This window comes from Lutra lutra, chromosome 13, assembly GCF_902655055.1.
Source record: "Lutra lutra chromosome 13, mLutLut1.2, whole genome shotgun sequence".
NCBI lineage: Eukaryota > Metazoa > Chordata > Mammalia > Carnivora > Mustelidae > Lutra > Lutra lutra.
In genome coordinates, this window is record NC_062290.1 from 5504097 (window position 1) to 5524658 (window position 20562).

Sequence of the window (20562 nt, forward strand, 5' to 3'; positions counted from 1 at the left end):
TAGATGTGGTAAAACACATTCCAATGAAAGAAACAAAACTGTTCGAGTTGATTTATGGACAGGTGTCCACTTTATTATTTATTATAGTAATAGAGGAACTAGTACAAAGGTAGCCCTCCAGGAACAATAAAGAAAATTGGAGAAAATAGAGACAACAACTATATTGAGACACTGGATAACAGGAAACATAAGACTGTGAAGAAAAACAAAAACAAAAGTAACTTCTCTAATAGAAGCCACTCTCCAGATGACCACATAGGGCAGGAGAACCCAAACACAACATGACAGTCTTGTTATGTTCAGGGAAGTAGAAGTAGCCATTTATAGAAAACAGTACCAGCAGCAGAAGATCCAGAAAAAGGTTCCCCTCAAGTCTTTGTGAACACAAAGCTGTGTAAATATATGGTGAGACCCCACACTGCCTGCCAATGAATAACCACCAGCGTTTTCAGCTGCAAAGCTCATGCAGGGTTGGGAGACATTCCAGTTCTGACCAGCCAGAGGCCAAAGACCTTGTTTAAGGACTAGGACATTCCATGGACAGCTCAGAAAGGCTCAGCTAAACTAGAGTAAAGGCTGAAGCCACCTTAAAAACATACAAACAAGCCTCAAAAGGATCAAGGAGATCTACAACTTAACTGCCATTCAAAATAATCTCAACATTGCCTAAAGAAAAGAAAGAAAACTCAGACACTCGATAATGTCACACAGTTTACATCAACCAATCTAAAATCATCAGGCATGTGATATGACCCAGCAATTCTACTCCAAGGTTTTTATTTACCCAAGAGATACAAAGCTTACTGCCCAGCAAACTGGGATTGGAATCCAAAAAGGCAGATAAGGCTCAAAATTTCACTTTTCATTATTTCTTTGTTTTCATAAGAACATAGTCACGGATTATCAGTGTAAATTCTTTTTAAGTGCTATGAGATTGTATATGAGGAATCAGTTATTTCTCAGGTACAAGGGAGAGTAAGGGAGTTGAGAGAAAAGCTTTATATGTAAGACGTTTGACTTTAGCTTCTCAAGTACCTCAAAGTGCTCTGTTAAGTAAACCACACAGTTGAGGAGCCACACCAAGTAAATAGCAAACGGACACAGCCATTACACAGGAATTGTGCTTTCAGTGTGCTAAAGGTAGGGGAAAATTAGGTTTTAAACGCCAGGCCAGACTTTGGCTTTTGTTTTGTGGTAACGGGACAGCAACAAACATTTATATTTTTTTTATTTTTTTTTATTTTTTATTAACATATAATGCATTATTAGCCCCTGGGTTACAGGTCTGTGAATCGCTAGGTTTACACACTTCACAGCACTCACCATAGTACCTATCTTCCCCAATGTCCACAATTCAACCACCCTCTCCCTAACCCCCCCACCCCGGCAACCCTCAGTTTGTTTTGTGAGATTAAAAGTATCTTATGGTTGCAACAAACATTTATAAGGACTTAATATCCCAAACATGTAGAGAATTCTTAAAACTCCACAAAAAACAAACAGCCTCATTAAGGACTTCAACAAAGAGAAAAACTCAATATCACTAATCATTAGGGAAATACAAATCAAAACGAAAAACAAAAACTTAGAAAGTGTTGGCAAGGATGTGTAGGAATTAGAATCCTTGTGCTCTGTTGGGAATATGAAAAGATACAACACCGAGAAAAACGTTACAGCAGTTCCTCAAAAAATGAAAAATAGAATTATTATATAATACAGAAATTTTACTCTGGGATATAAACCCAAATAAACTGAAATCCGGGTCTCAAAGACATGTGAACACACCTGTTCATAACAGCATTATCCACAACAGATAAAATATGGAAAGAACCCGAATGTCCATCCACAGAGGAATAAGTAAGCACAATGTACTGCAGACATTCCTCAGAGACAGTGCGGCTTCAGTTCCAGACACCCATAACAAGCAAATTTTGCAAAAAGCAACTCAGATGATTTTTTGGTCTTCCAGCACATATACAAGTTATGTTTATATTATACTGTTGATTTTTCGGTATGCAAGAGCATTATGTTTAAAAATACAACATATGTACCTTAATTAAAAAATACCTGATTGCTAACAAAATGCTATCACCTGAGCTTTCTGCAACTCAAAATCTTTGTGCCGGTCATGGCTGCTGACTGATCAGGGTGGTGGTTGCTGAAGGTCAGGGTGGCTGTGGCCACTTCTTAAAACAACAATGAAGTTTGGTGCATCGACTGACTCTTCCCTTCATGAAACTTTCTGGGCAGCCTGCAATGCTGTCTGATAGCTTTTACCCACAAAACTTTCACAATTGTGGGGTCAAACAAACCTCCCAAACCCACCTGCTGCTCTATCCACTAAGCTGATGCGACATTCTAAACCCTTTGTTGTCATTTCAACAGTCTTCGCAGCACCTTCACCGGGAGTAGATCCCACCTCCACAAACCACTTTCTCTGCTCATTCGTCAGCAGCAACTCTTCATCCATTCAAGCTGTATCCGGAGTCTACAGAGGGTCCATCCCATCCTCAGGCTCCACTTCTGATTCTGGCTCTCTTGCTATCTCCACCACTCCTGCAGTGACCTCTTCCTCTGAAACCCTGAACCCCTCAAAGTCATCCATGAAGACTGGAATCTACTTCTTCCAAATTCCTAATAACGCTGACATGTTGATCGCTCCCCATGAATCATGAATGCTCTCCAGGGCGTCTAGGACGGTGAATCTTTCCCAGAAGGTTTTCAATTGACCTTGCCCAGATCCCTCCAAGGAATCACTACAAACAGCAGGTAGAGTCCTGCGAAATGTACTCCTTAAGGAAGAAGACTTGAGTAAGAAATAAAACAAAGAAAAACAGAGACAAAGACTCTTAAGGTTCAGAGAACCAACTGGTGGTTGCCAGAGGGGCAGGCACAGGTGGTTGCCAGAAGGGGAGGGGGATGGCAGAGCGATCCAGGGGATCGAGAGCACACTTATCCCGATGGGCGCCGAGTAACCACTGCTGAATCATTATACTGCACCCCTGCGCACCTGAAACTAGTATAACACTCTGTTATACTCCAATAAAAAATAAATATAGTTAATTAAAAAACATTCAAAAGACTCATTTCCAGTTGAAATGACTCCTTGATCCATGGGCTGCAGAACGGATGCCGTTAGCAGACATGAAAACAACGTAAATCTCACTGTCCGACTCCATCAGAACTCTGGGGCGATCGGGTGCACAGTCAGTAAGTGACGATAATGTGAAAGGAATCTTTTTTCTTTTTTTCCTTAGGCGGGTCTCAACAATGGGCTTAAAACATGCAGCACGCCATGCTGTGAACAGATGTCCTGTCCTCTAGGTTCTGCTGCTCCGTTCACAGAGCACAGGCAGAGGAGACTTGCCGTAATTCCTAAGGGCCCTAGGACTGGAGACATGATAAATCAGCACCTGCTACACGTTAAAAGTCACCCCTCGCACTGGCCCCGACCAGACGATCAGCCTGTCCGTGGAAGCTGCGAAAGCAGCACGGACTCCTCCTGTCTAGCCGGGGAAGTCCTCGATGGCACCTTCTTCCCGTGGGAGGCTCTCGCATCCGCCCTGAAAATCTGCTGGTCAGTGCAGCCGCCTTCGGGAACGATCTCGATCTCCCGGATCTCCCGGTCACTTGCGGCAGCTCCCCCGGCCGCGCGTGCTGCTTCGCCTTGCGCTGTCGTGCCACGGACGCGGCCTACTTCCTGGAACCTCAAGCCCGGATCTCTGCTCGCGTCGGGCCTCGCTGCTGCAGCTTCCTCCCCTCTCTCTGCTGCACAGAACTGAAGAGAGTCAGGGCCTTCCGCTTTGGCTGAGGAGAATGGCGTGGCTGGCTGGACCTCTTATCCACTAAACGTTCTCTGTATCAGCAATAAAGCTGTTTCACTTTCCTATCGTCCACGTGTTCACTGAGGTAGCACTTTTAATTTCCTTCGTGAGCTTTTCCTTCCATTCACAACTTGGCTAACCGGCATCAGAGAGAGGCCTCAGCTTTCAACACGCCTTCCTCACCGAGCTCTACTCATGTCTAGCCTTTGGTTGACAGTGAGAGGCATGCAGCTTCTCCTTCCAGTTGAACACTTACAGGCCACCGTGGGGTTATTAACTGACCTGATTTCCATACTGCTGTGTCTCAGGGAATAAAGAGGTCAGGGAGAAAGACAGGGAAAATGGCTGGTCAGTGGAGCAGACAGAACACACACCGCACTTATCACTTGAATTCACCATCTTTTATGAACACAGTCCATGCCACCTCAAAATAATTACATTAGTAACATCAAAGGTCACTGATCACACATCACCATAACAAATAATAATAATTAAAAAGCTTGAAATATTGCTAATTACCAACATGTGAAGAGACATGAAATGTACAAATGCTACTGAAAAGAGGATACTAATTGATGTGTTCAACACAGGGTGCACAAACCCATAATCTGTACAAACACAGTATCTGTGAAGTGCCACAGGTGCTTGTATATACATATAACGGAATAGTATTCAGCCTTAAGAAGCAGGAAATTCTGAAATAAGCTACAACACAGATGAACCTTGAGGACATTATACTGAAGGATATAAGCCAGTCACAAGTTAAACACTGTATGATTCCACTTAGATGAAGCATAACTGTATACTCAGAAAATGGCTGAGATGGTCAATGTTATGTGTGTTTTACCACAATCAAAAAAATGGAAATACAAAAGTTTACTCATAGGATCTTTCAAAAACATTATCATTCCAGAAAGTACTGCTGCGTGTTGTTAGTGTTTTTATATTATTAGAGACAGATGTTAAACTGATTTAGAATAAAGTTAGTATAGACCTTTAACAAGAGTATCTGACATAGGAACCCACATTACCGAGTCTGTTTTGAAAAATAAATCTGTATCAATGCAAAGGATGGATTTCTGTAGGTAGGAGAAAGAAACTAAGAGAAGAGCACAAGTTAGTAAATAAGCTTTTCCAAAAGGCGAGAAGTAGGGCCTCTGCTGAGACAAGGAGAATGAAACAGCGAGAGGCAAATTCTAGAGACACTGAAGAGCTATCAGTCAATACAATACAATTTCATTACCAAACAAATATGAGAAGTAAGGAAATAAAGATTTCAAGGTTTCAACCACCACAACTGCAGAAATGATCATGGTAACTGCAAAAAATGTTAGAAAAGCAACAGCATGTTTGGCTTCCTCAGAGAGGAGAAGGTGAGTTAGGCTGAGATGCGGTGAATCTGAGGCTGCCTGCAGGGCCATCAAAACGATCTGTCCTGGAAAGGTGAGCATGAAGCTCCAGAAAGTAGTACTAAATTAAAGAAACAGATCTGGATCTGCTTAATAATTACTGAATATTATACTGAATATTATAAGTAATAATAATTACTTAATAATATACTGAATAATTAAAGTCAGGAAGATTGTGTAAAAAGGAACTCAGAACAAACCCCTGGGGAACACTAACGCATTACTGGAGGTACTGTACCGTAATTTATGGTGCTGTAATGATATCTTTATGAAGTAGAAGGCATTCACTCTATTTTTCAGATGAGTAAAATAAAACTCAAAAAAAGAAAGCAACAGGACTGATCCTGAGAGCTAAGGAAAGCCACAGAAATTTTTTATGTAGGAAAATGGCAATTAAATTTTATATTAGAAATTCATTTAGGGGAAAACCATAAAATATGTTTAAGACAATATACAATAATCCAGGAGAAAAGAAAGAAAACCCAAAGTAAAGTACTGTTGCTAGGGACTGGGAAGAAATACAGACATGAGGGATACAGAAAAGTTTGAATAAGCAGAATATATAGAAGGAAGAATACACGGGACATGATACAGTCGGCTGCTGAGGTTACTGAGCAGGAAGAATAAACTCCTTACAAAAAAGGGAACTGGTCATAGGCTTTCCCAAGATTAAGTTACTTAAAAATAAGAATATAATTTTTCATATTTTTACACTTAGTAAAACGTTTCCCACTTCTTTTAGTATTATTATTTATTTTTGAAAGAGAGAAAAAGAAAGGAAGAGAGACAGCGTGTGTGCGTGTGTGTGTGTGTGTGTGTTCATGAACAGGGGGGAGGGAGGGGCGGAGGGATTAGGAGAGACCATCTTAAACAGGCTCCACACCCAGCCCTGAGACTGACAGGAAGGTTGATTTCACCACGCTGAGATCGTGACCCTGAGCTGAAATCAAGAGTTGGATGCTTAACCAACTGAGACACCCAGGTGCCACTCCCCCTACTTCTAATTTAATCTGAAAATTATTAGGTAGAACCTAAATGTATTCACAATAATGTCACTAACTTTCTTAACTACTAAATCTCTCCAATCTAGAATGTTTTTCCCCTGGTATGTTTTGTTTCCTAGTCTGAGATCTTTTCAAATGTCATAATCCATTTTCCTACTTTATTTTTCTCCACAGAAACGTTATTAGGTGATGACGTACTTGTCATATTTGTCAAATTTGTAATGTATTTTCCTTATTTATCACCATCTACTAGAAGAGCGCAAGCTCTATGAGTAGGGTTTGTCATCTGTCTTTTCCCCCTTTACCCACTGTTGTATTCCCAGTATCTACAACAGTTCTGGAGCATCAAAAAATTCAAAATTTAAAAGAAAAGATGTATGGATAAAGAATTTTCTTGAAAGAGAGAGTATCCTCATCACTAGGCCTTTTTTTTTTTTTAATTTTTAAGTTTTTAAATTTCTTTTCAGTGTACCAGAATTCATTGTTTATGCACCACACCCAGTGCTCCATGCAAACCGTGCCCTCCAAAACACCCCCCACCAGGCTAACCCAACCTCCCACCACCTGCCCCTTCAAAACCCTCAGATTGTTTCTCAGAGTCCACAGTCTCTCGTGGTTCGTCTCCCGCTTGGACTTCCCCCAACTCACTTCTCCTCTCCATCTCCCCACATCCTCCGTGTTATTTCTTATGCTCCACAAGTAAGTGAAACCATATAATTGACTCTCTCTGCTTGACTTATTTCACTCAGCATAATCTCTTCCAGTCCTGTCCAGGCCTTTATATATTTATATATAAAAAATTTTTTTTTGTTTACATTATCACACATTCAGAAAGCCTTCGGTCTGATAAAAGCTATGTGACCAGAGATTTTTAACACTTCTATAATTCTTTGCATTCAGGTACCAGTGTTAGAAGTGTGGTCAACAGGGGAATAGCTTTCAGTGCCCAGAATTTATACATTAACTTCACTATCTTATTATTAAGTGCTCATGTAATTATAATGTAAGCTAATGGACACAAAATATGTAATACATACCTATATTTACAGAATGTATGCATATTGAAATCAAATTATATAATGTAATATTTTGAATAGATCAAAGGGAATAAAAAATGTTAGGATAACTAACATACTTGTCAAGTTTACAAACTGAATTTATAACAAGGTACATTGTTAGAAATAACACTTTAAATCAATAGAGCCTTAAGGAGAAATAAAGCAGTTAAAGTTTATTTTCCAGAAAACACTAAAAATTTATTAGCAAAAAGGAAGTAACAAATGTCGAGGGAAACTTTCACATCTCTACTTCAGACCTTTTTCCCTCTAAATGTGATTAATTTCAGTAAATGTTTCTGCCCCTTAAATGTTTCAGAATTTTTCAAAGGGTAAGCTGTGTTGAGGTTAGAAACTGTTAACCTCAATGAACTATCCTCTACCTGCTGCCCACCTGACACTACTTCATTAACAGCTAGTAAGAAGTCTCAAAATCTAATATAAACTATGATGGGTGTATGAAAAAGGAAATGAGAGGTTTAAGTTTGTTTTTTCAGGGTTTTGTTTTGTTTTTTTTTTGGAGATTTTATTTGAGAGAGTGAGCAAGCACCGCATGTGGTGGGGGCAGGGGTGGGGGCAGAGAGGAGGGAGAAGCAGACTCCCCACTGAGCAGGGAGCCCGATGCAGGACTCCATCTCAGGAGCCTGGGATCATGACCTGAGCTGAAGGCAGATGCTTAACCAACTGAGCCACCCAGGCGCCCCAAAAGGTTTGAGTTGGTGGTTGTTCTGGGTGTTTCTCGCCGCCCCACCCCCTGAAATAATCTCTATATATTTAATATTTGATAATTAAATGTACTGAATTTTAGTATAACTTTTTTTTTTTTAAGAACTTTGTCCTCTTACTAGTGAGGCTGGTGTCTGACAAAAGAAGTTGACAGTAAGAGCAGAAGGACAGAATAAAAGAAAAAAGTCTCTGCTCTTAAAGTATACATTATGATGACATATTAGTTGAAATTATTTTCATTATGATAAAATTAAATATGACTCAGTTTCAAGAACTACTACACTTATATTTAAATATAAACAAATCAATACATCCTAATGCTATACACAAGTTATTTCTGATTTATCCCTGGCAGAGTTTCCTCCATAAATTTCAATGCAAGTTCCAAGGTATGAAAGAATAGGCTAAGGACCTTTAGTGGACAACTCGGTCCAACGGTCTGTGTAGCTAACACGAATGGACATTTTTATGCAGAATGAAATGTATAAAAAGATCAAACAAATGAAACATTAATCAAAGAGTAAATGACCTTTGAGGCATAAATAGTCATTTGATAAGACTGCCACCATTGTTGAAGGCTGACTCCCAACATGAACGGGAAGGACGCTGCAAACACCATTATGTGGAAACTAGGAAAGATCACAGGACATCCGACCTGTTCTCAGGCGGAGCATACTGGAAACTGATAAGCAGTCTAAGGTTAAGAACCTGTCATATAATACAGGGAAGCTGAGACACTCCAGAAAAACTCATGTGATGAACTCATAAAATTGAGAGAAGAGAAGCAAGAGACAATAGTGTCTCTACAATCGAGAAGAGGAGGACTAACTACTGGCCTCAAGTACACGGCTGTTCACAACTGCTACGTGTAAACCATTCCAGATCATTTCTCTGGTTGTTAATTCACTCCTCCCCCCAAACCCCCAAGAAGCAGATGACCAGATGGGCATAAATAGGGCTGAGGCAGTAAAGTATTGGTGGGTAAGAGTATACACATGGCAGCCACAGCACTGACGTCTGAATCACGCCATGCCACTTGCTAGTGAACGACTGCTGCTAAGTGAGTTGGCCGCTGTGCCGCAGTAGTTGTACCTAATCACCTCACAGGGTGTTACCAAGATGAAAGGAGTCTGAAAAAGTGCTCAGAACAGTGTCCTGAATTGCGTTAAGTGCTCACAATGGCACAGATGACAATGATACACTGTCAAAACTAAACATTTTTTAAAACTCGCCTCAAACCCATGTATGAACCACTTTCCAAGTTTTAAAAAACATGTACTCCTACAATCCTCCAAACAACTGAAGAAAAAATATTTTTATTCCCATTTTATAAATAGGTCCTACAGAAAAACTAAAAAACTAAGCAGACTAAGTAACCCAACGAGATAGCAGTCCAGCATTAAAATACACAACAGACTCATTCCAATTCCCTGTGCTACAAAACTGTTTCCCTATAAGGTATTTTGTTTGATTTATGTAGCAGGTACTAGAAGTTAAACTGGGAAAGAAGTACATTATCAAGTCAAATATTAAATATTATGTAAATATTAAAAATATTGTGAATAAAAATTGTGTAAATATTTTAATATGTAAATATTAAAAATAAGTCACCATATACTATACATATATAATTTACATATTAAATCACTTCTTATATATTTATGTATATAAAATCACTTAAAATATTAGAAATGAAGTAAAAATTTGGTGAAGGAAAAAGTATATTAATAATAGCATTAGAACAGCAGCTGTCCATTAATTTTCCCACATACTAGTCAGTTATCTAAACATTTAATATGCATGATCTCATTTAATCCTATGAAATAATTACTACTGCTACCTCATTCTACAGATGAGGAAACTGTTTTTGGAGGTATTAAATAACTTGACAGAAGTTATCTGGCTGAGAAGAGAAGAGTGGACATTCAATCCCAGGTCTACATAAGGCCAAAGCCTAGCTCTTTGGCTAAGGCAACACACTACTCAGGCCATATGAAGGCCAAACACATTTTACTGAGCCACACACTGAAACCTGCGATCATCAAGCCCAAATTTAAAAAAAATACATTTCTTTAGTTCTCTAGTCCAACATACGTCAAACACAGCAAAACTCATGCACTGTCTGCACTACTACTAGTAAAGGGGCATCCTCTGCAGTCTTAAAATCAGAAAGTAGAAACTCTTTTTATATTCTCTGCAACACAGTGAGTTTCAAAATACCATTCCAAATCGCTATAAACCTATGAAATCATGTTAGTGACTTGAAAAATGGAATACTAGTATAATTTATACTACGGTATATACTATACTAGTATAAATTAAGCATTTTCAGGAACATGTCTGAATAGAGCAATAAAGTGGGTTCAAATATGCTAGTTCAAAATGTACAAGGTAATTAAAGATGTTAATTACAACAGTTCTTCAAAAGGCTCACGAAATTATCACTTAGAGTGAAAAAAACACATTATATATTATCCACAAAACTGAATTTAGAATTTATAAATACATCCTATCAAAATGTCCATAACATTTTAAACAATACAATTTATATATTGAAAGGGTTTTTGCATTAAAGATTTTTATTGAAAAAAAATCAAATTAGTACAAAAGATTTCCAAAATTCAACTTACACCTCAACTAATACTAGATTACCAAAACAAGTGGCGTATGGCATCAAGAAAATCTAGATAGTTTCTTAAAATCTATGATAAAGCGTTCAGAGTTACATTCTACATGGCCTACATTAGCTTTTCCCAAACTGTTTTCTCAAGAATTTTGACAAGTATTAAACAATTTTCATAACACAATTTTTAAAAAACATTTTGGCTTTTTGTTATATTTTTCAAATACATTTTTATTATTGTAAGATTTTATTTATTTGACAGAGAGAAAAAACGCAAGTAGGGAGAGAGGCAGGAAGAGAAAGAAGGGGAATCGGGCTCCCTGCTAAGCAGGGAGCCCGATGCAGGGCTCGATCCCAGGACCCTGAGATTATGACCTGAGCTGAAGGCAGAGGCTTAACCCACTGAGCCACCAGGTGCCTGCAAATATGTTTTTTAAAAAACCACACTGAATATACTGTATGCAAATCAAAAATTCTGGAAAATTCAAGAGTTGAAAGAAGATGAAAAAAATCACTACAGTTCTACCATTCAGGAGCAATTATTATAAATATATACTACTCTATTTTTTTTAAGAGAATATTTGTTTTCTTTTGCAAAGTTGTTGTGGTCATATTACATATATAATTTAGTGTGCCTCATTTCTTCACTTGGCATTTAATATGGTCAAGTTCTCAAGTGTGTAAATTTTTCTAAATATATTTAATGACTGCATAGTATATGGGAATATACCATAGTTAACTTCCATACCAAAATTCTGTATTATCACACTTCTGCGTTTATCTACTATTGGAAGCATGTAAGAACATATTTTGATAGTCCTCTGCTAGCACAGTAATTAAAAAAAAAAAAAAAAAAGAATATTTTTACATATTGGGGCACCTGTGTGGCTCAGGTCATGATCCCAAGATCCTGGGACTGAGCTCCATGTTGGGCTCCATGTTCAGTGGAGAGTCTGCTTGAGGATTTTCTCTCTCCCTTCCTCAGCTCACATGCACTGCCTATGTTCTCTCTCTAAAATGATTAAATCTTTAAAAATATTTTAATTCTTAAAAAAATATTATTTTTACATTTAAATATGTAGGTTTCTAAAAAATTTGTATTTAATGTTTTGAGTTACTAGTGTTTTGTCTGAGTTACTAAATAAAAATTTTCTCTTGTTTTTGTTAGTTGTATTTCCTCTTATGAGATCCCTTTCACCTATTTACCTTTTGAAATCTTTGTGTTTCTTAGCAATTTATATGTCTCCTTAAGATGCAGTTTATAAAAAAATTATATAAAATACTTTATGAAATAGAAAAATAGTTTTTAAGCCTTGGTCCTATTTACTGAGAAAATTTTCCCCAGTTTGTTACCTTTTTAACATTGCTCTCTCTTCCTATTAATTTTCAGAAATGTAAACTTTCATATATTGAAATCTACTTTCTAATTTCTTACATACCCAGTAAAATCTGGCCATCTCCACCATCCATCTAGAAATGCGATAAAGATTCATTTATATAGTCATCCAGCTTTAATGGTTTGAGGTTTCTTTAAAAAAAAAAAAAAAAGAAAAGAAAAAAAAAAAGAAGGGGTGCTTGAGTGGCTTAGTTGGTTAAGCATCTGCCTGTGGCTCAAGGTCCTAGGACGGAGCCCTGCAGCAAGCTCTCTGCACAGCAGCAAGTCTTTTTCCTCTGGCTCCCTTCACCGCTGCTCATGGTCACTTGGTCACTCTTTCTTTCTCATTAAATAAATAAAATCTTAAAAAAAAAAAGGGTATGTTTTAAAACTGTTATGTCCTTTTATTTCAAAAGTTCTTTCAATAAAACATTCCTTTATTTCAAAAGTGAGGCAAAAAAGTTAAGGAAAAGAATGAAAAATATACAGAACAACATAGTTTGAAGATCAAAGTCCTTGTTCCTTCAAGTTCTATCCATGAGTTAACCACTGTTTGGGGTACATATTTTCTTCTATGCACATACAAAAATATACAGAAAAAAGTACCTACACCTTTCCTGACTTTTCCTCTCTTCCCTCATGACATTTTTAGCTCCTTCCTAATAATGCTAGATTATATTAGTAGTGATCCTGAATGTCCAAGAAGGGATCTATAGTACATTCACCCAAGATTCTCAGACTTTTTTATTCTTTATTCAATTAATGACAGCTCAAAGAATTGGTAATTTTTGAAATACTATTTTTAAAGTACTGGCTTGGCTTTATTTTATTCACTTCAGACAATGCAAAACTGGAATGTTTTTATGAGTACAAAGAAGCAAACCAATTACTAAAAGAATGAAAGACAACAAACTTACTTGGGATACACTGGTTCATAGAGGTACTTGTCCCCTCTTGTAGATGTAATATGAAAAAACAAGATGTAGCCATATGCAGTCTGAAAGATAAATTTTATTTGCCATGAATTAAAGGGTAAGGCTATGACTAAAACCTTAAATTTTATTTTTATATATTCTCACTTTGAAAACACTTCTCTCATGGGAACCCTCTTTTGAACTGCTATAGTCAATACCATTTAAAAATGGCTTTATTTTAATATAATCTATCTTGTTTAATATAACCCATGAAAAAGAGCTTTTATATTTTAATACTTCATAATGCCATTGAAATCAATAGTTTATAACAGATTGTAGACTTTAATACTCTAAAATACTTATTCAATAGCAGACGATTATTTTATAAAATATACATAGCTTTTTGAACTCTGCAATATGGCAAATATTTTTTCCTAATATTTTAAAACAACAATGTCACCAAACAGTAGTATTATGATAAAGTTCACTCAAAGTTTACACAATAAAACTTCAGAATAACATATTTATATATATTTCAAAATCAATCAATTGGCCTATTTACTATAAAATATACTGAGACACAGAAGATAAACAGAACCTTCATTTCCAAATTTGAATACCAGTTAATTTTTCTAAGTTAACAAAATACTTTTAAAATATAAATTGTACTGAAACATTACATAATCATGGCACATATCTGTCAATTGTGAGGTTCAACCACTTTACATTTGTAGAAATACACATAATACTATTTTTAGCTGTTTCTAACCATTTTCAAGCCTGAGGGAAGTGGCAACTGTTTGGCCCAAACTACTAAATATTAATACTGAACTCTTATTTTAGAAGCAGGTAAGCTTTATCCAAAGTACAAAGAAAACAGAAAAAAATTATTCAACGTTTCATATTTCTTTCTAGTACTTGCTTCTGTTCTTCACTTAAAAGAATGCCAGAGGAAAAACAATTTCTTCAGCAATCAGGTGTTTTGTTTAAGCTATAAACTTTACTATTTCATAATGTATTCCAAAATTCTACTTTAATATATTGGGACACAAAACAAAAGAGGCTGAGATCATCATTCTAATTCCTCAGGTGCAATTTTACCTTCTTCAAATGTGGAAAATCTGGGACCAAAGGAAAACAGATTCGAATGAAACCATAACAGACATCATAACCTCTACACAGAGTAGTGACTTTGAAATTTGTAAACTATACTATTACCTTATATGACTAGAAAAGTAAAATAATATGGTCCAGGATTTACATAAATAACATACAAATACTGTCTGGGAAATCAGTCACTCAAGGTCAAAAGTTCAACATTTTAGAATATCAAATGCTAATAATATACTCATAATTTTAACAAGTGCTTAGAAGATTATAATGCCAGGGAAAATAAAGCATCATTTTGCAGCAGTATTCAGAAATTTTATGCACAGGGTGTACTAGAAAAAAATTACAAATAATGGCTTGATTTACTATTCCAGCATTTTCTATCAATCTTTACTAGGATCTATAGCTTCGCATGTATATAAATGCTATATACTTCCAGATCTCACTGACCTTTTCCTAAACAATCCTGTCCTCAAACAAGTCTGTGAACAATTTTAAAAGTTTTGGTAATAGATGATCATCCTTAAAAAGTAGCATCTTTGTTGTTAACTGTACCAAAACTGTTATTATGTAGTGTTACGATGGCTTTTCTCTTCCCACCACCAAAATACTGCAAATAAGCATACAAGGACTGCTTCTTCTAATATGCGTACCCATTGTCTGCCTCTTGCTCTCTCGCTTGCTCTCTCCCCCAAACACACACACACACACACACACACACACACACACACACACCCCTAATCTTAAGAAAATGAAAAGATAAAGAACCTCGGAGTCCTCTTTCCCAGTATCATCCAATATCTCAATTTTTTTTCTTCCTCCAGGACTTATTTTACTAGATTCTGTGGTTGTAATTACAAAGGCCTAGAAATTTTTCTAGGCAACTTGAATGACAAGTCCTTATGTCTCTTTCTTTTGTATATCAATGAATAAGGGTCACAGACACACAAGGATAAAGGTTATCAAGAGGGTAAGAGAAATCACTACTTAAATAGAGAATGGCACAGACTTGTCTCTATTAACGCTACTTAACAAAAAAAGAACTTTCTAGAAACAATTTAAAGGGCTATTAATAACGCATTAACGATTCAGAGAGGGATGAATATTCAGAGAAGCTTCTTTTTTTTCAACTGCAAATTGCAAACAGAGATTTGAAAAACCATGCAAACTACCTCGGATAATTCCACAGTTTATTTTTTTTATTGTTATGTTAGTCACCATAAAATACACACTAGTTTTTTTGTTTATTTTTTTTAAAGATCTTATTTATTTGACAGAGAGATCACAAGTAGGCAGAGAGGCAGGCAGAGAGAGAGGGGAAGCAGACTCCCTCCTGAGCAGAGAGCCCCATGCAGGGCTCGATCCCAGTACCCTGAGATCATGACCTGAGCCGAAGGCAGAGGCTTTAACCCATTGAGCCACCCAGGCACCCCTGTTGTTTAAGATTTTATTTATTTGATAGATATCGAGAGCAGGAACACAGCAGGGGAGAGGGAGAGGGAAGAGCAGGTTTCCCAAGGAGTAAGGAGCCCGATGTGGGGCTGGAACCCAGGACCCTGGGATCTGACCTCAGCCGAAGGCAGATACTTAACAAATGAGCCACCCAGGTGTTCACATCATTCGTTTTTGATGCAGTGTTCCAGGATTCATTGTTTATGTACAACACCAGTGTTCCATGAAATATGTGCCCTCCTTCATAGCCACCACCAAGCTCACCCCACCTCTGAAAACCCTCAGTTTGTTTCTCAGACTCCATAGTCTCTCAGGGTTTGTTTCTCCCCCTCCCCAATTTCCCCCAATTCACTTTTCCTTTCCTCCTCCTAATGTCCTCCATGTTATTCCTTATGTTCCATAGGTACGTTAAACCATATGATAACTTTCTCTGCTTGACATATTTCGCTCAGCATAATCTCCTCTAGATCCATGTTGATTCAAAAGTTGGGCATTCATCCTTTCTTATGGCTGAGTAATATTCCATTCTATATATGGACCACATCTGCTTTATCCATTTGTCTGTTGAAGGGCATTTTGGCTTTCTCCACAGTTTAGCTATTGTGGACATTGCTGCTATGAACATTGGGATACATATGGCCCTTCTTTTCACTACATCTGTATCTTTGGGGTAAATACCCAGTAGTGCAATTGCCAGGTCATAAGATAGCTCTATTTTATTTTTTGAGGAATCTCCACACTCTTTTCCAAAGTTGCTGCACCAACTTGCATTCCCACCAACAGTGTAAGAGGGTTCCCCTTTTGCACATTCTCTCCAAAATTTGTTGTTTCCTGCCTTGTTTATCTTTGCCATTCTAAATGGTAAAAGGTAGTATCTCAATGTGGAGGAGAACATAGGCAATAAACCTCTTCAACATCAGCCACAGCAACTTCTTGCAAAATACGTCTCCAAAGGCAAAGGAAACAAAAGCAAAAATGACCTTTTGGGACTTCATCAAGATAAAAAGCTTCTACACAGCAAAGGAAACAGTACAAAATAAAGAGACAACCCACAGAATGGGAGAAGATATTCGCAAATAACACTACAGACAAAGGGCTGATATCCAAGATCTATAAAGAACATCTCAAACTCAACATCCAAAAAAACAGATAATCATGTCAAAAAATGGGCAGAAGACATGAACAGACACTTCTCCAATGAAGACATACAAATGGCTAGCAGACACATGAAAAAATGTTCATCATCATTAGCCATCAGGGAAATTCACTAATTCCACAGTTTAAAAAGAAGAGTTTGAAATCTGGAGGTGAAATGATATTATTTATCATTGTCATCATCATCATCACTATTATTAACATATAATGTATTATTTGTTTCAGGGATACACAGGTATGTGATTCATCAGTCTTACACAATTCACAGCACTCACATACCTTCCCCAATGTCCATCACCCAGCCACCCCACCCCACCCCTCCCACCCCCCTCCACTTCAGCAATCCTCAGGCTTGTTTCCTGAGATTAAGAATTTTTTATGGTTTGTCTCCCTCTCTGGTTTCTTCTTCATATTTTCCCCTCTTCCCCTATGACCCTCTGCCTTGTTTCTCAAATTCCACGTATCAGTGAGATCATATGACAACTGTCTTTCTCTTACTTATTTCGCTTAGCATCATACCCTCTAGTTCCCTCCATGTCGTTGCAAATGGCAAGATTTCTTTTTTGATGGCTGCATAATATTCCACGGCATATATGTACCACATCTTCTTTATCCATTCATCTGGTGATAGATATCTAGGCTCTTTCCATAGTTTGGCTATTGTGCACACTGCTGCTATAAACATTTGGGTGCACGTGCCCCTTTGGATCACTACATTTGTGTCCTTGGGGTAAATACCTAGTAGTGCAATTACTGGGGCATTAGGGTAGCTCTATTTTCAACTTTTTTGAGGAACCTCCATGCTCTTTTCCAGAGTGGCTGCACCAGCTTGCATTCCCACCAACAGTGTAGGAGGGTTCCCTATTCTCCGCATCCTCACCAACATCTGTCGTTTCCTGACTTGTCAATTTTAGCCATTCTGACTGGTGTGAAGTGGTATCTCATTATGGTTTTGACTTCTATTTCCCCGGATGGCATTATTATTATTAACTGCTTGTTTGTATTTTGCTTTGTTGGACGTTTGGGAAGTTTCTCCTTGCTACTCAAAATTAAATGTATTTTAAAAATTATTTTATGATTGATGCATGACATACATAATATAAAAGCAATTTTCTGTAAACAAGAAGAATTTAAATCCAGCTGTGTCCTGATGCAAATCAACTGTTACATAAAACTAATGCTTCACCTGTAGGAAGCAATCCCAGTACCTTCCTCTACCATTATCCAATCAAGGATCCCACTGGACATGAATTCACCACATACTTCAGATTTGAAGTCATTGTGCATTTCTTCTGTAGGACATGCTACTTTTATCATGAAGAAGAGGAGATTCATGCATCTGGGCTCAAAGACCTGAGTGATGCATCACAAAGATTTCTATAATAATTAATAGACAAGGATTTGATGATTTAGAGATGCATCTTTTATCCCAATATACTGTCATGTTAGGCTTCAGATAAGGCTGAAATAACAGATTAGCACTATTTCTTTTTTTTTTTTTTTAAGATTTTATTTATTTGACAGAGAGAGAGATCACAGGCAGGCAGAGAGAGGGGGGGAAGCAGGCTCCCTGTTGAGCAGAGAGCCCAATGCGGGGCTTGATCCCAGGACCCTGAGATCATGACCTGAGCCGAAAGCAGAGGCTTATTAACCCACTGAGCCACCCAGGCGCCCCACTATTTAATTCTTTACACTGGTTTGTAAATGGTGTTTAGCGTTTTTAGATTTATTATATATGTTCGAATACATAAAATTAATCACACAAATCCTACCATGAAGATAATTACCTACCACTTCTGTATAGTATTTTAGATTCTATACATTCACACACATGAATATATTTAAGAGGGAAATGATAAAAACAGCTATAAACCACACACAACTCAAAAATAAGTGATGAATCTTTTGACATGAATACTCAACAAAAATGATCACTTCTAATACTTACTACAACACTTTTATACCAGAGTACTAATTTAAAAGGGGGGGGGGAGTGGCTTCTGTTTTCAACCAAGATGATGGATGAAGGTGAAGCCAATTTAGGCTCCCATCTGAAAACAAAACAAAACAAAACAAAACAAAAACCTGCATAAAAACCCGGAAACAATGGTTTTCAAAACACCAACATGAAGCAATGAGGCCACTGATCCCTGAGAGATGAGACACTAATAGGAGTTCTATAATTGCCCCAGCTTACTCCCTTGGGAAAGTTTCCAGGTCTCAGCACTGAAAAGGGGAACTAAAGCAGAGCCTGGCAGACTCCCTAGCCTGAGACAAAGCTGAGAGCCCAAGAGGAATAAGGCAGCTACAATTCATACAAAAAGTACCAGAGAGGAGAGAGCTGCACACAGAAAAAAATCCAAGAGTACCATACACAGGCATGTGAGGAAACAACTCAAGGCAGGAGAGAAGCCAAACCAAAAGGATTAATAACGAGAATAGTGCTCCAACAGTCCTGAGAATAGTGCTGTCCCACAGTCAGACTGAAGCACTCATAATTCACAGGGAATTAGTAAGAATGCTCAGAAAAGTAGTCCTCAGGTATTCCTGTGGTAATCTTAGAAAGGTATAGCCTCAGTAGTGGGGAATAATTAGCTTCACTGAGTGCTCTTCAAAACCCATATTACAAAGCTTAAGACATGAACATATCATTTTCCAAGTAATCATCACTTCATACCAGAACAAAACTCAAGATTTATAGGACCACAAAAATATCCATCACACAACAAAATAAAATAACAATGTCTGTCATCCAAACATTACCACATATGCAGATAAGCAGGAAGACACGAGACACAATGAGAAAAACCAGTCACATTGAGAATGATCCCAAACTCAAACGTTAGAACTAACACAAAGGGGTATCAAAACTGTTATAACCGTATTCCACATGTTTAAAAGTTTAGGGAATAAAGAAAACCTAAATCATTTTTAAGAGAGTAAAACTAAAATAAGAGATTAAACATACAGTAGATGTGACTAATGGCAGTTTAAATGCTGCAAAAGAAAAATCCCTGGTCATAAAAGCGTGACAATAAAGATTTTCCAAATGAACACCCCCCCCCCAAAAAAAAAGCTGAAAGCTGAAAGAGCACTAGTGAGTTGTGGGACAACTTCATGTGGCCTAATATACATATAAACCTAATGGTAGAGGTAGAAGTTAGAAAAAGCAGTTGTAGTAAATTTAATCCAAATTTCATTTGTTTCAGTTAAACTTCTTTAAAAGCTGACTATTTGAACATGCATGTTGTAGTTTTACCATATGTAAAAATAAAATGGGTACAATTTATGTTCCCTGACCCAAGCAGAATTAAACCAGAAATCAGTAACAGATTTCTGGAAAACCCTCAAATATTTTAAAACTAAATAATATGCTTTTAAATAATTCATGGATCAAAGAAGACATCAAAAGGAAATTGAAAAAATACAGTCTGCCTAAATTTGTGGGATATTGCTATGGCAGCACTTGAGGAGTAATTTTAAAGCCTTAAAGAGCTGTATTAGAAAAAAAGAAAAATCCCAGATCAGTAACATTAGCTTTTACCTTAAATTAGAAACAGATGAGCAAATGAAACCCAAAGTAAATAAACTAAAAAAGAGGAAATACCAAGGTCAAAGTGGACACCAATGAAATACAAAACAAAAATAAAATCAATGAAACCCAATTCCGGGTTTTTTTTTTTTAAATAAGATCATTAAAATTGATACACCTCTACTCATATTGGCCAGGGGTTGGGAGGTGTGTAATAAGCACTATCAGAAATGAGAGAGGTGACATCACTATGGATTCTAAAGTTATTAAAAGAATAAAGAGGGAGTATAAGAAATAGCCATAACAAAAAGTTTACAACTTGAATGAAAAGGACAAATTTCTTGAAAGACAGAAACTGCCAATGCAAGTACCTTATAGGCCTA

General features: G+C 37.2%; 1 protein-coding gene across 5 annotated transcripts in view; it reads right to left on the reverse strand.

Annotated features, from left to right (window-relative positions):
• The window catches only part of RIC1 (RIC1 homolog, RAB6A GEF complex partner 1), a 160717-nt gene that overhangs the window by 80411 nt on the left and 59744 nt on the right, over positions 1–20562 (reverse strand). For 4 of the 5 annotated variants that reach the window (XM_047700367.1, XM_047700366.1, XM_047700368.1 and 1 more), the window contains exon 3: positions 12934–13013. The exons of the other annotated variant lie outside the window; for it this stretch is intronic. In XM_047700367.1, the coding sequence (XP_047556323.1) occupies positions 12934–13013 (80 nt within the window). The remainder of the gene's footprint in view (positions 1–12933; positions 13014–20562) is intronic. 5 annotated transcript variants of the gene reach the window in all.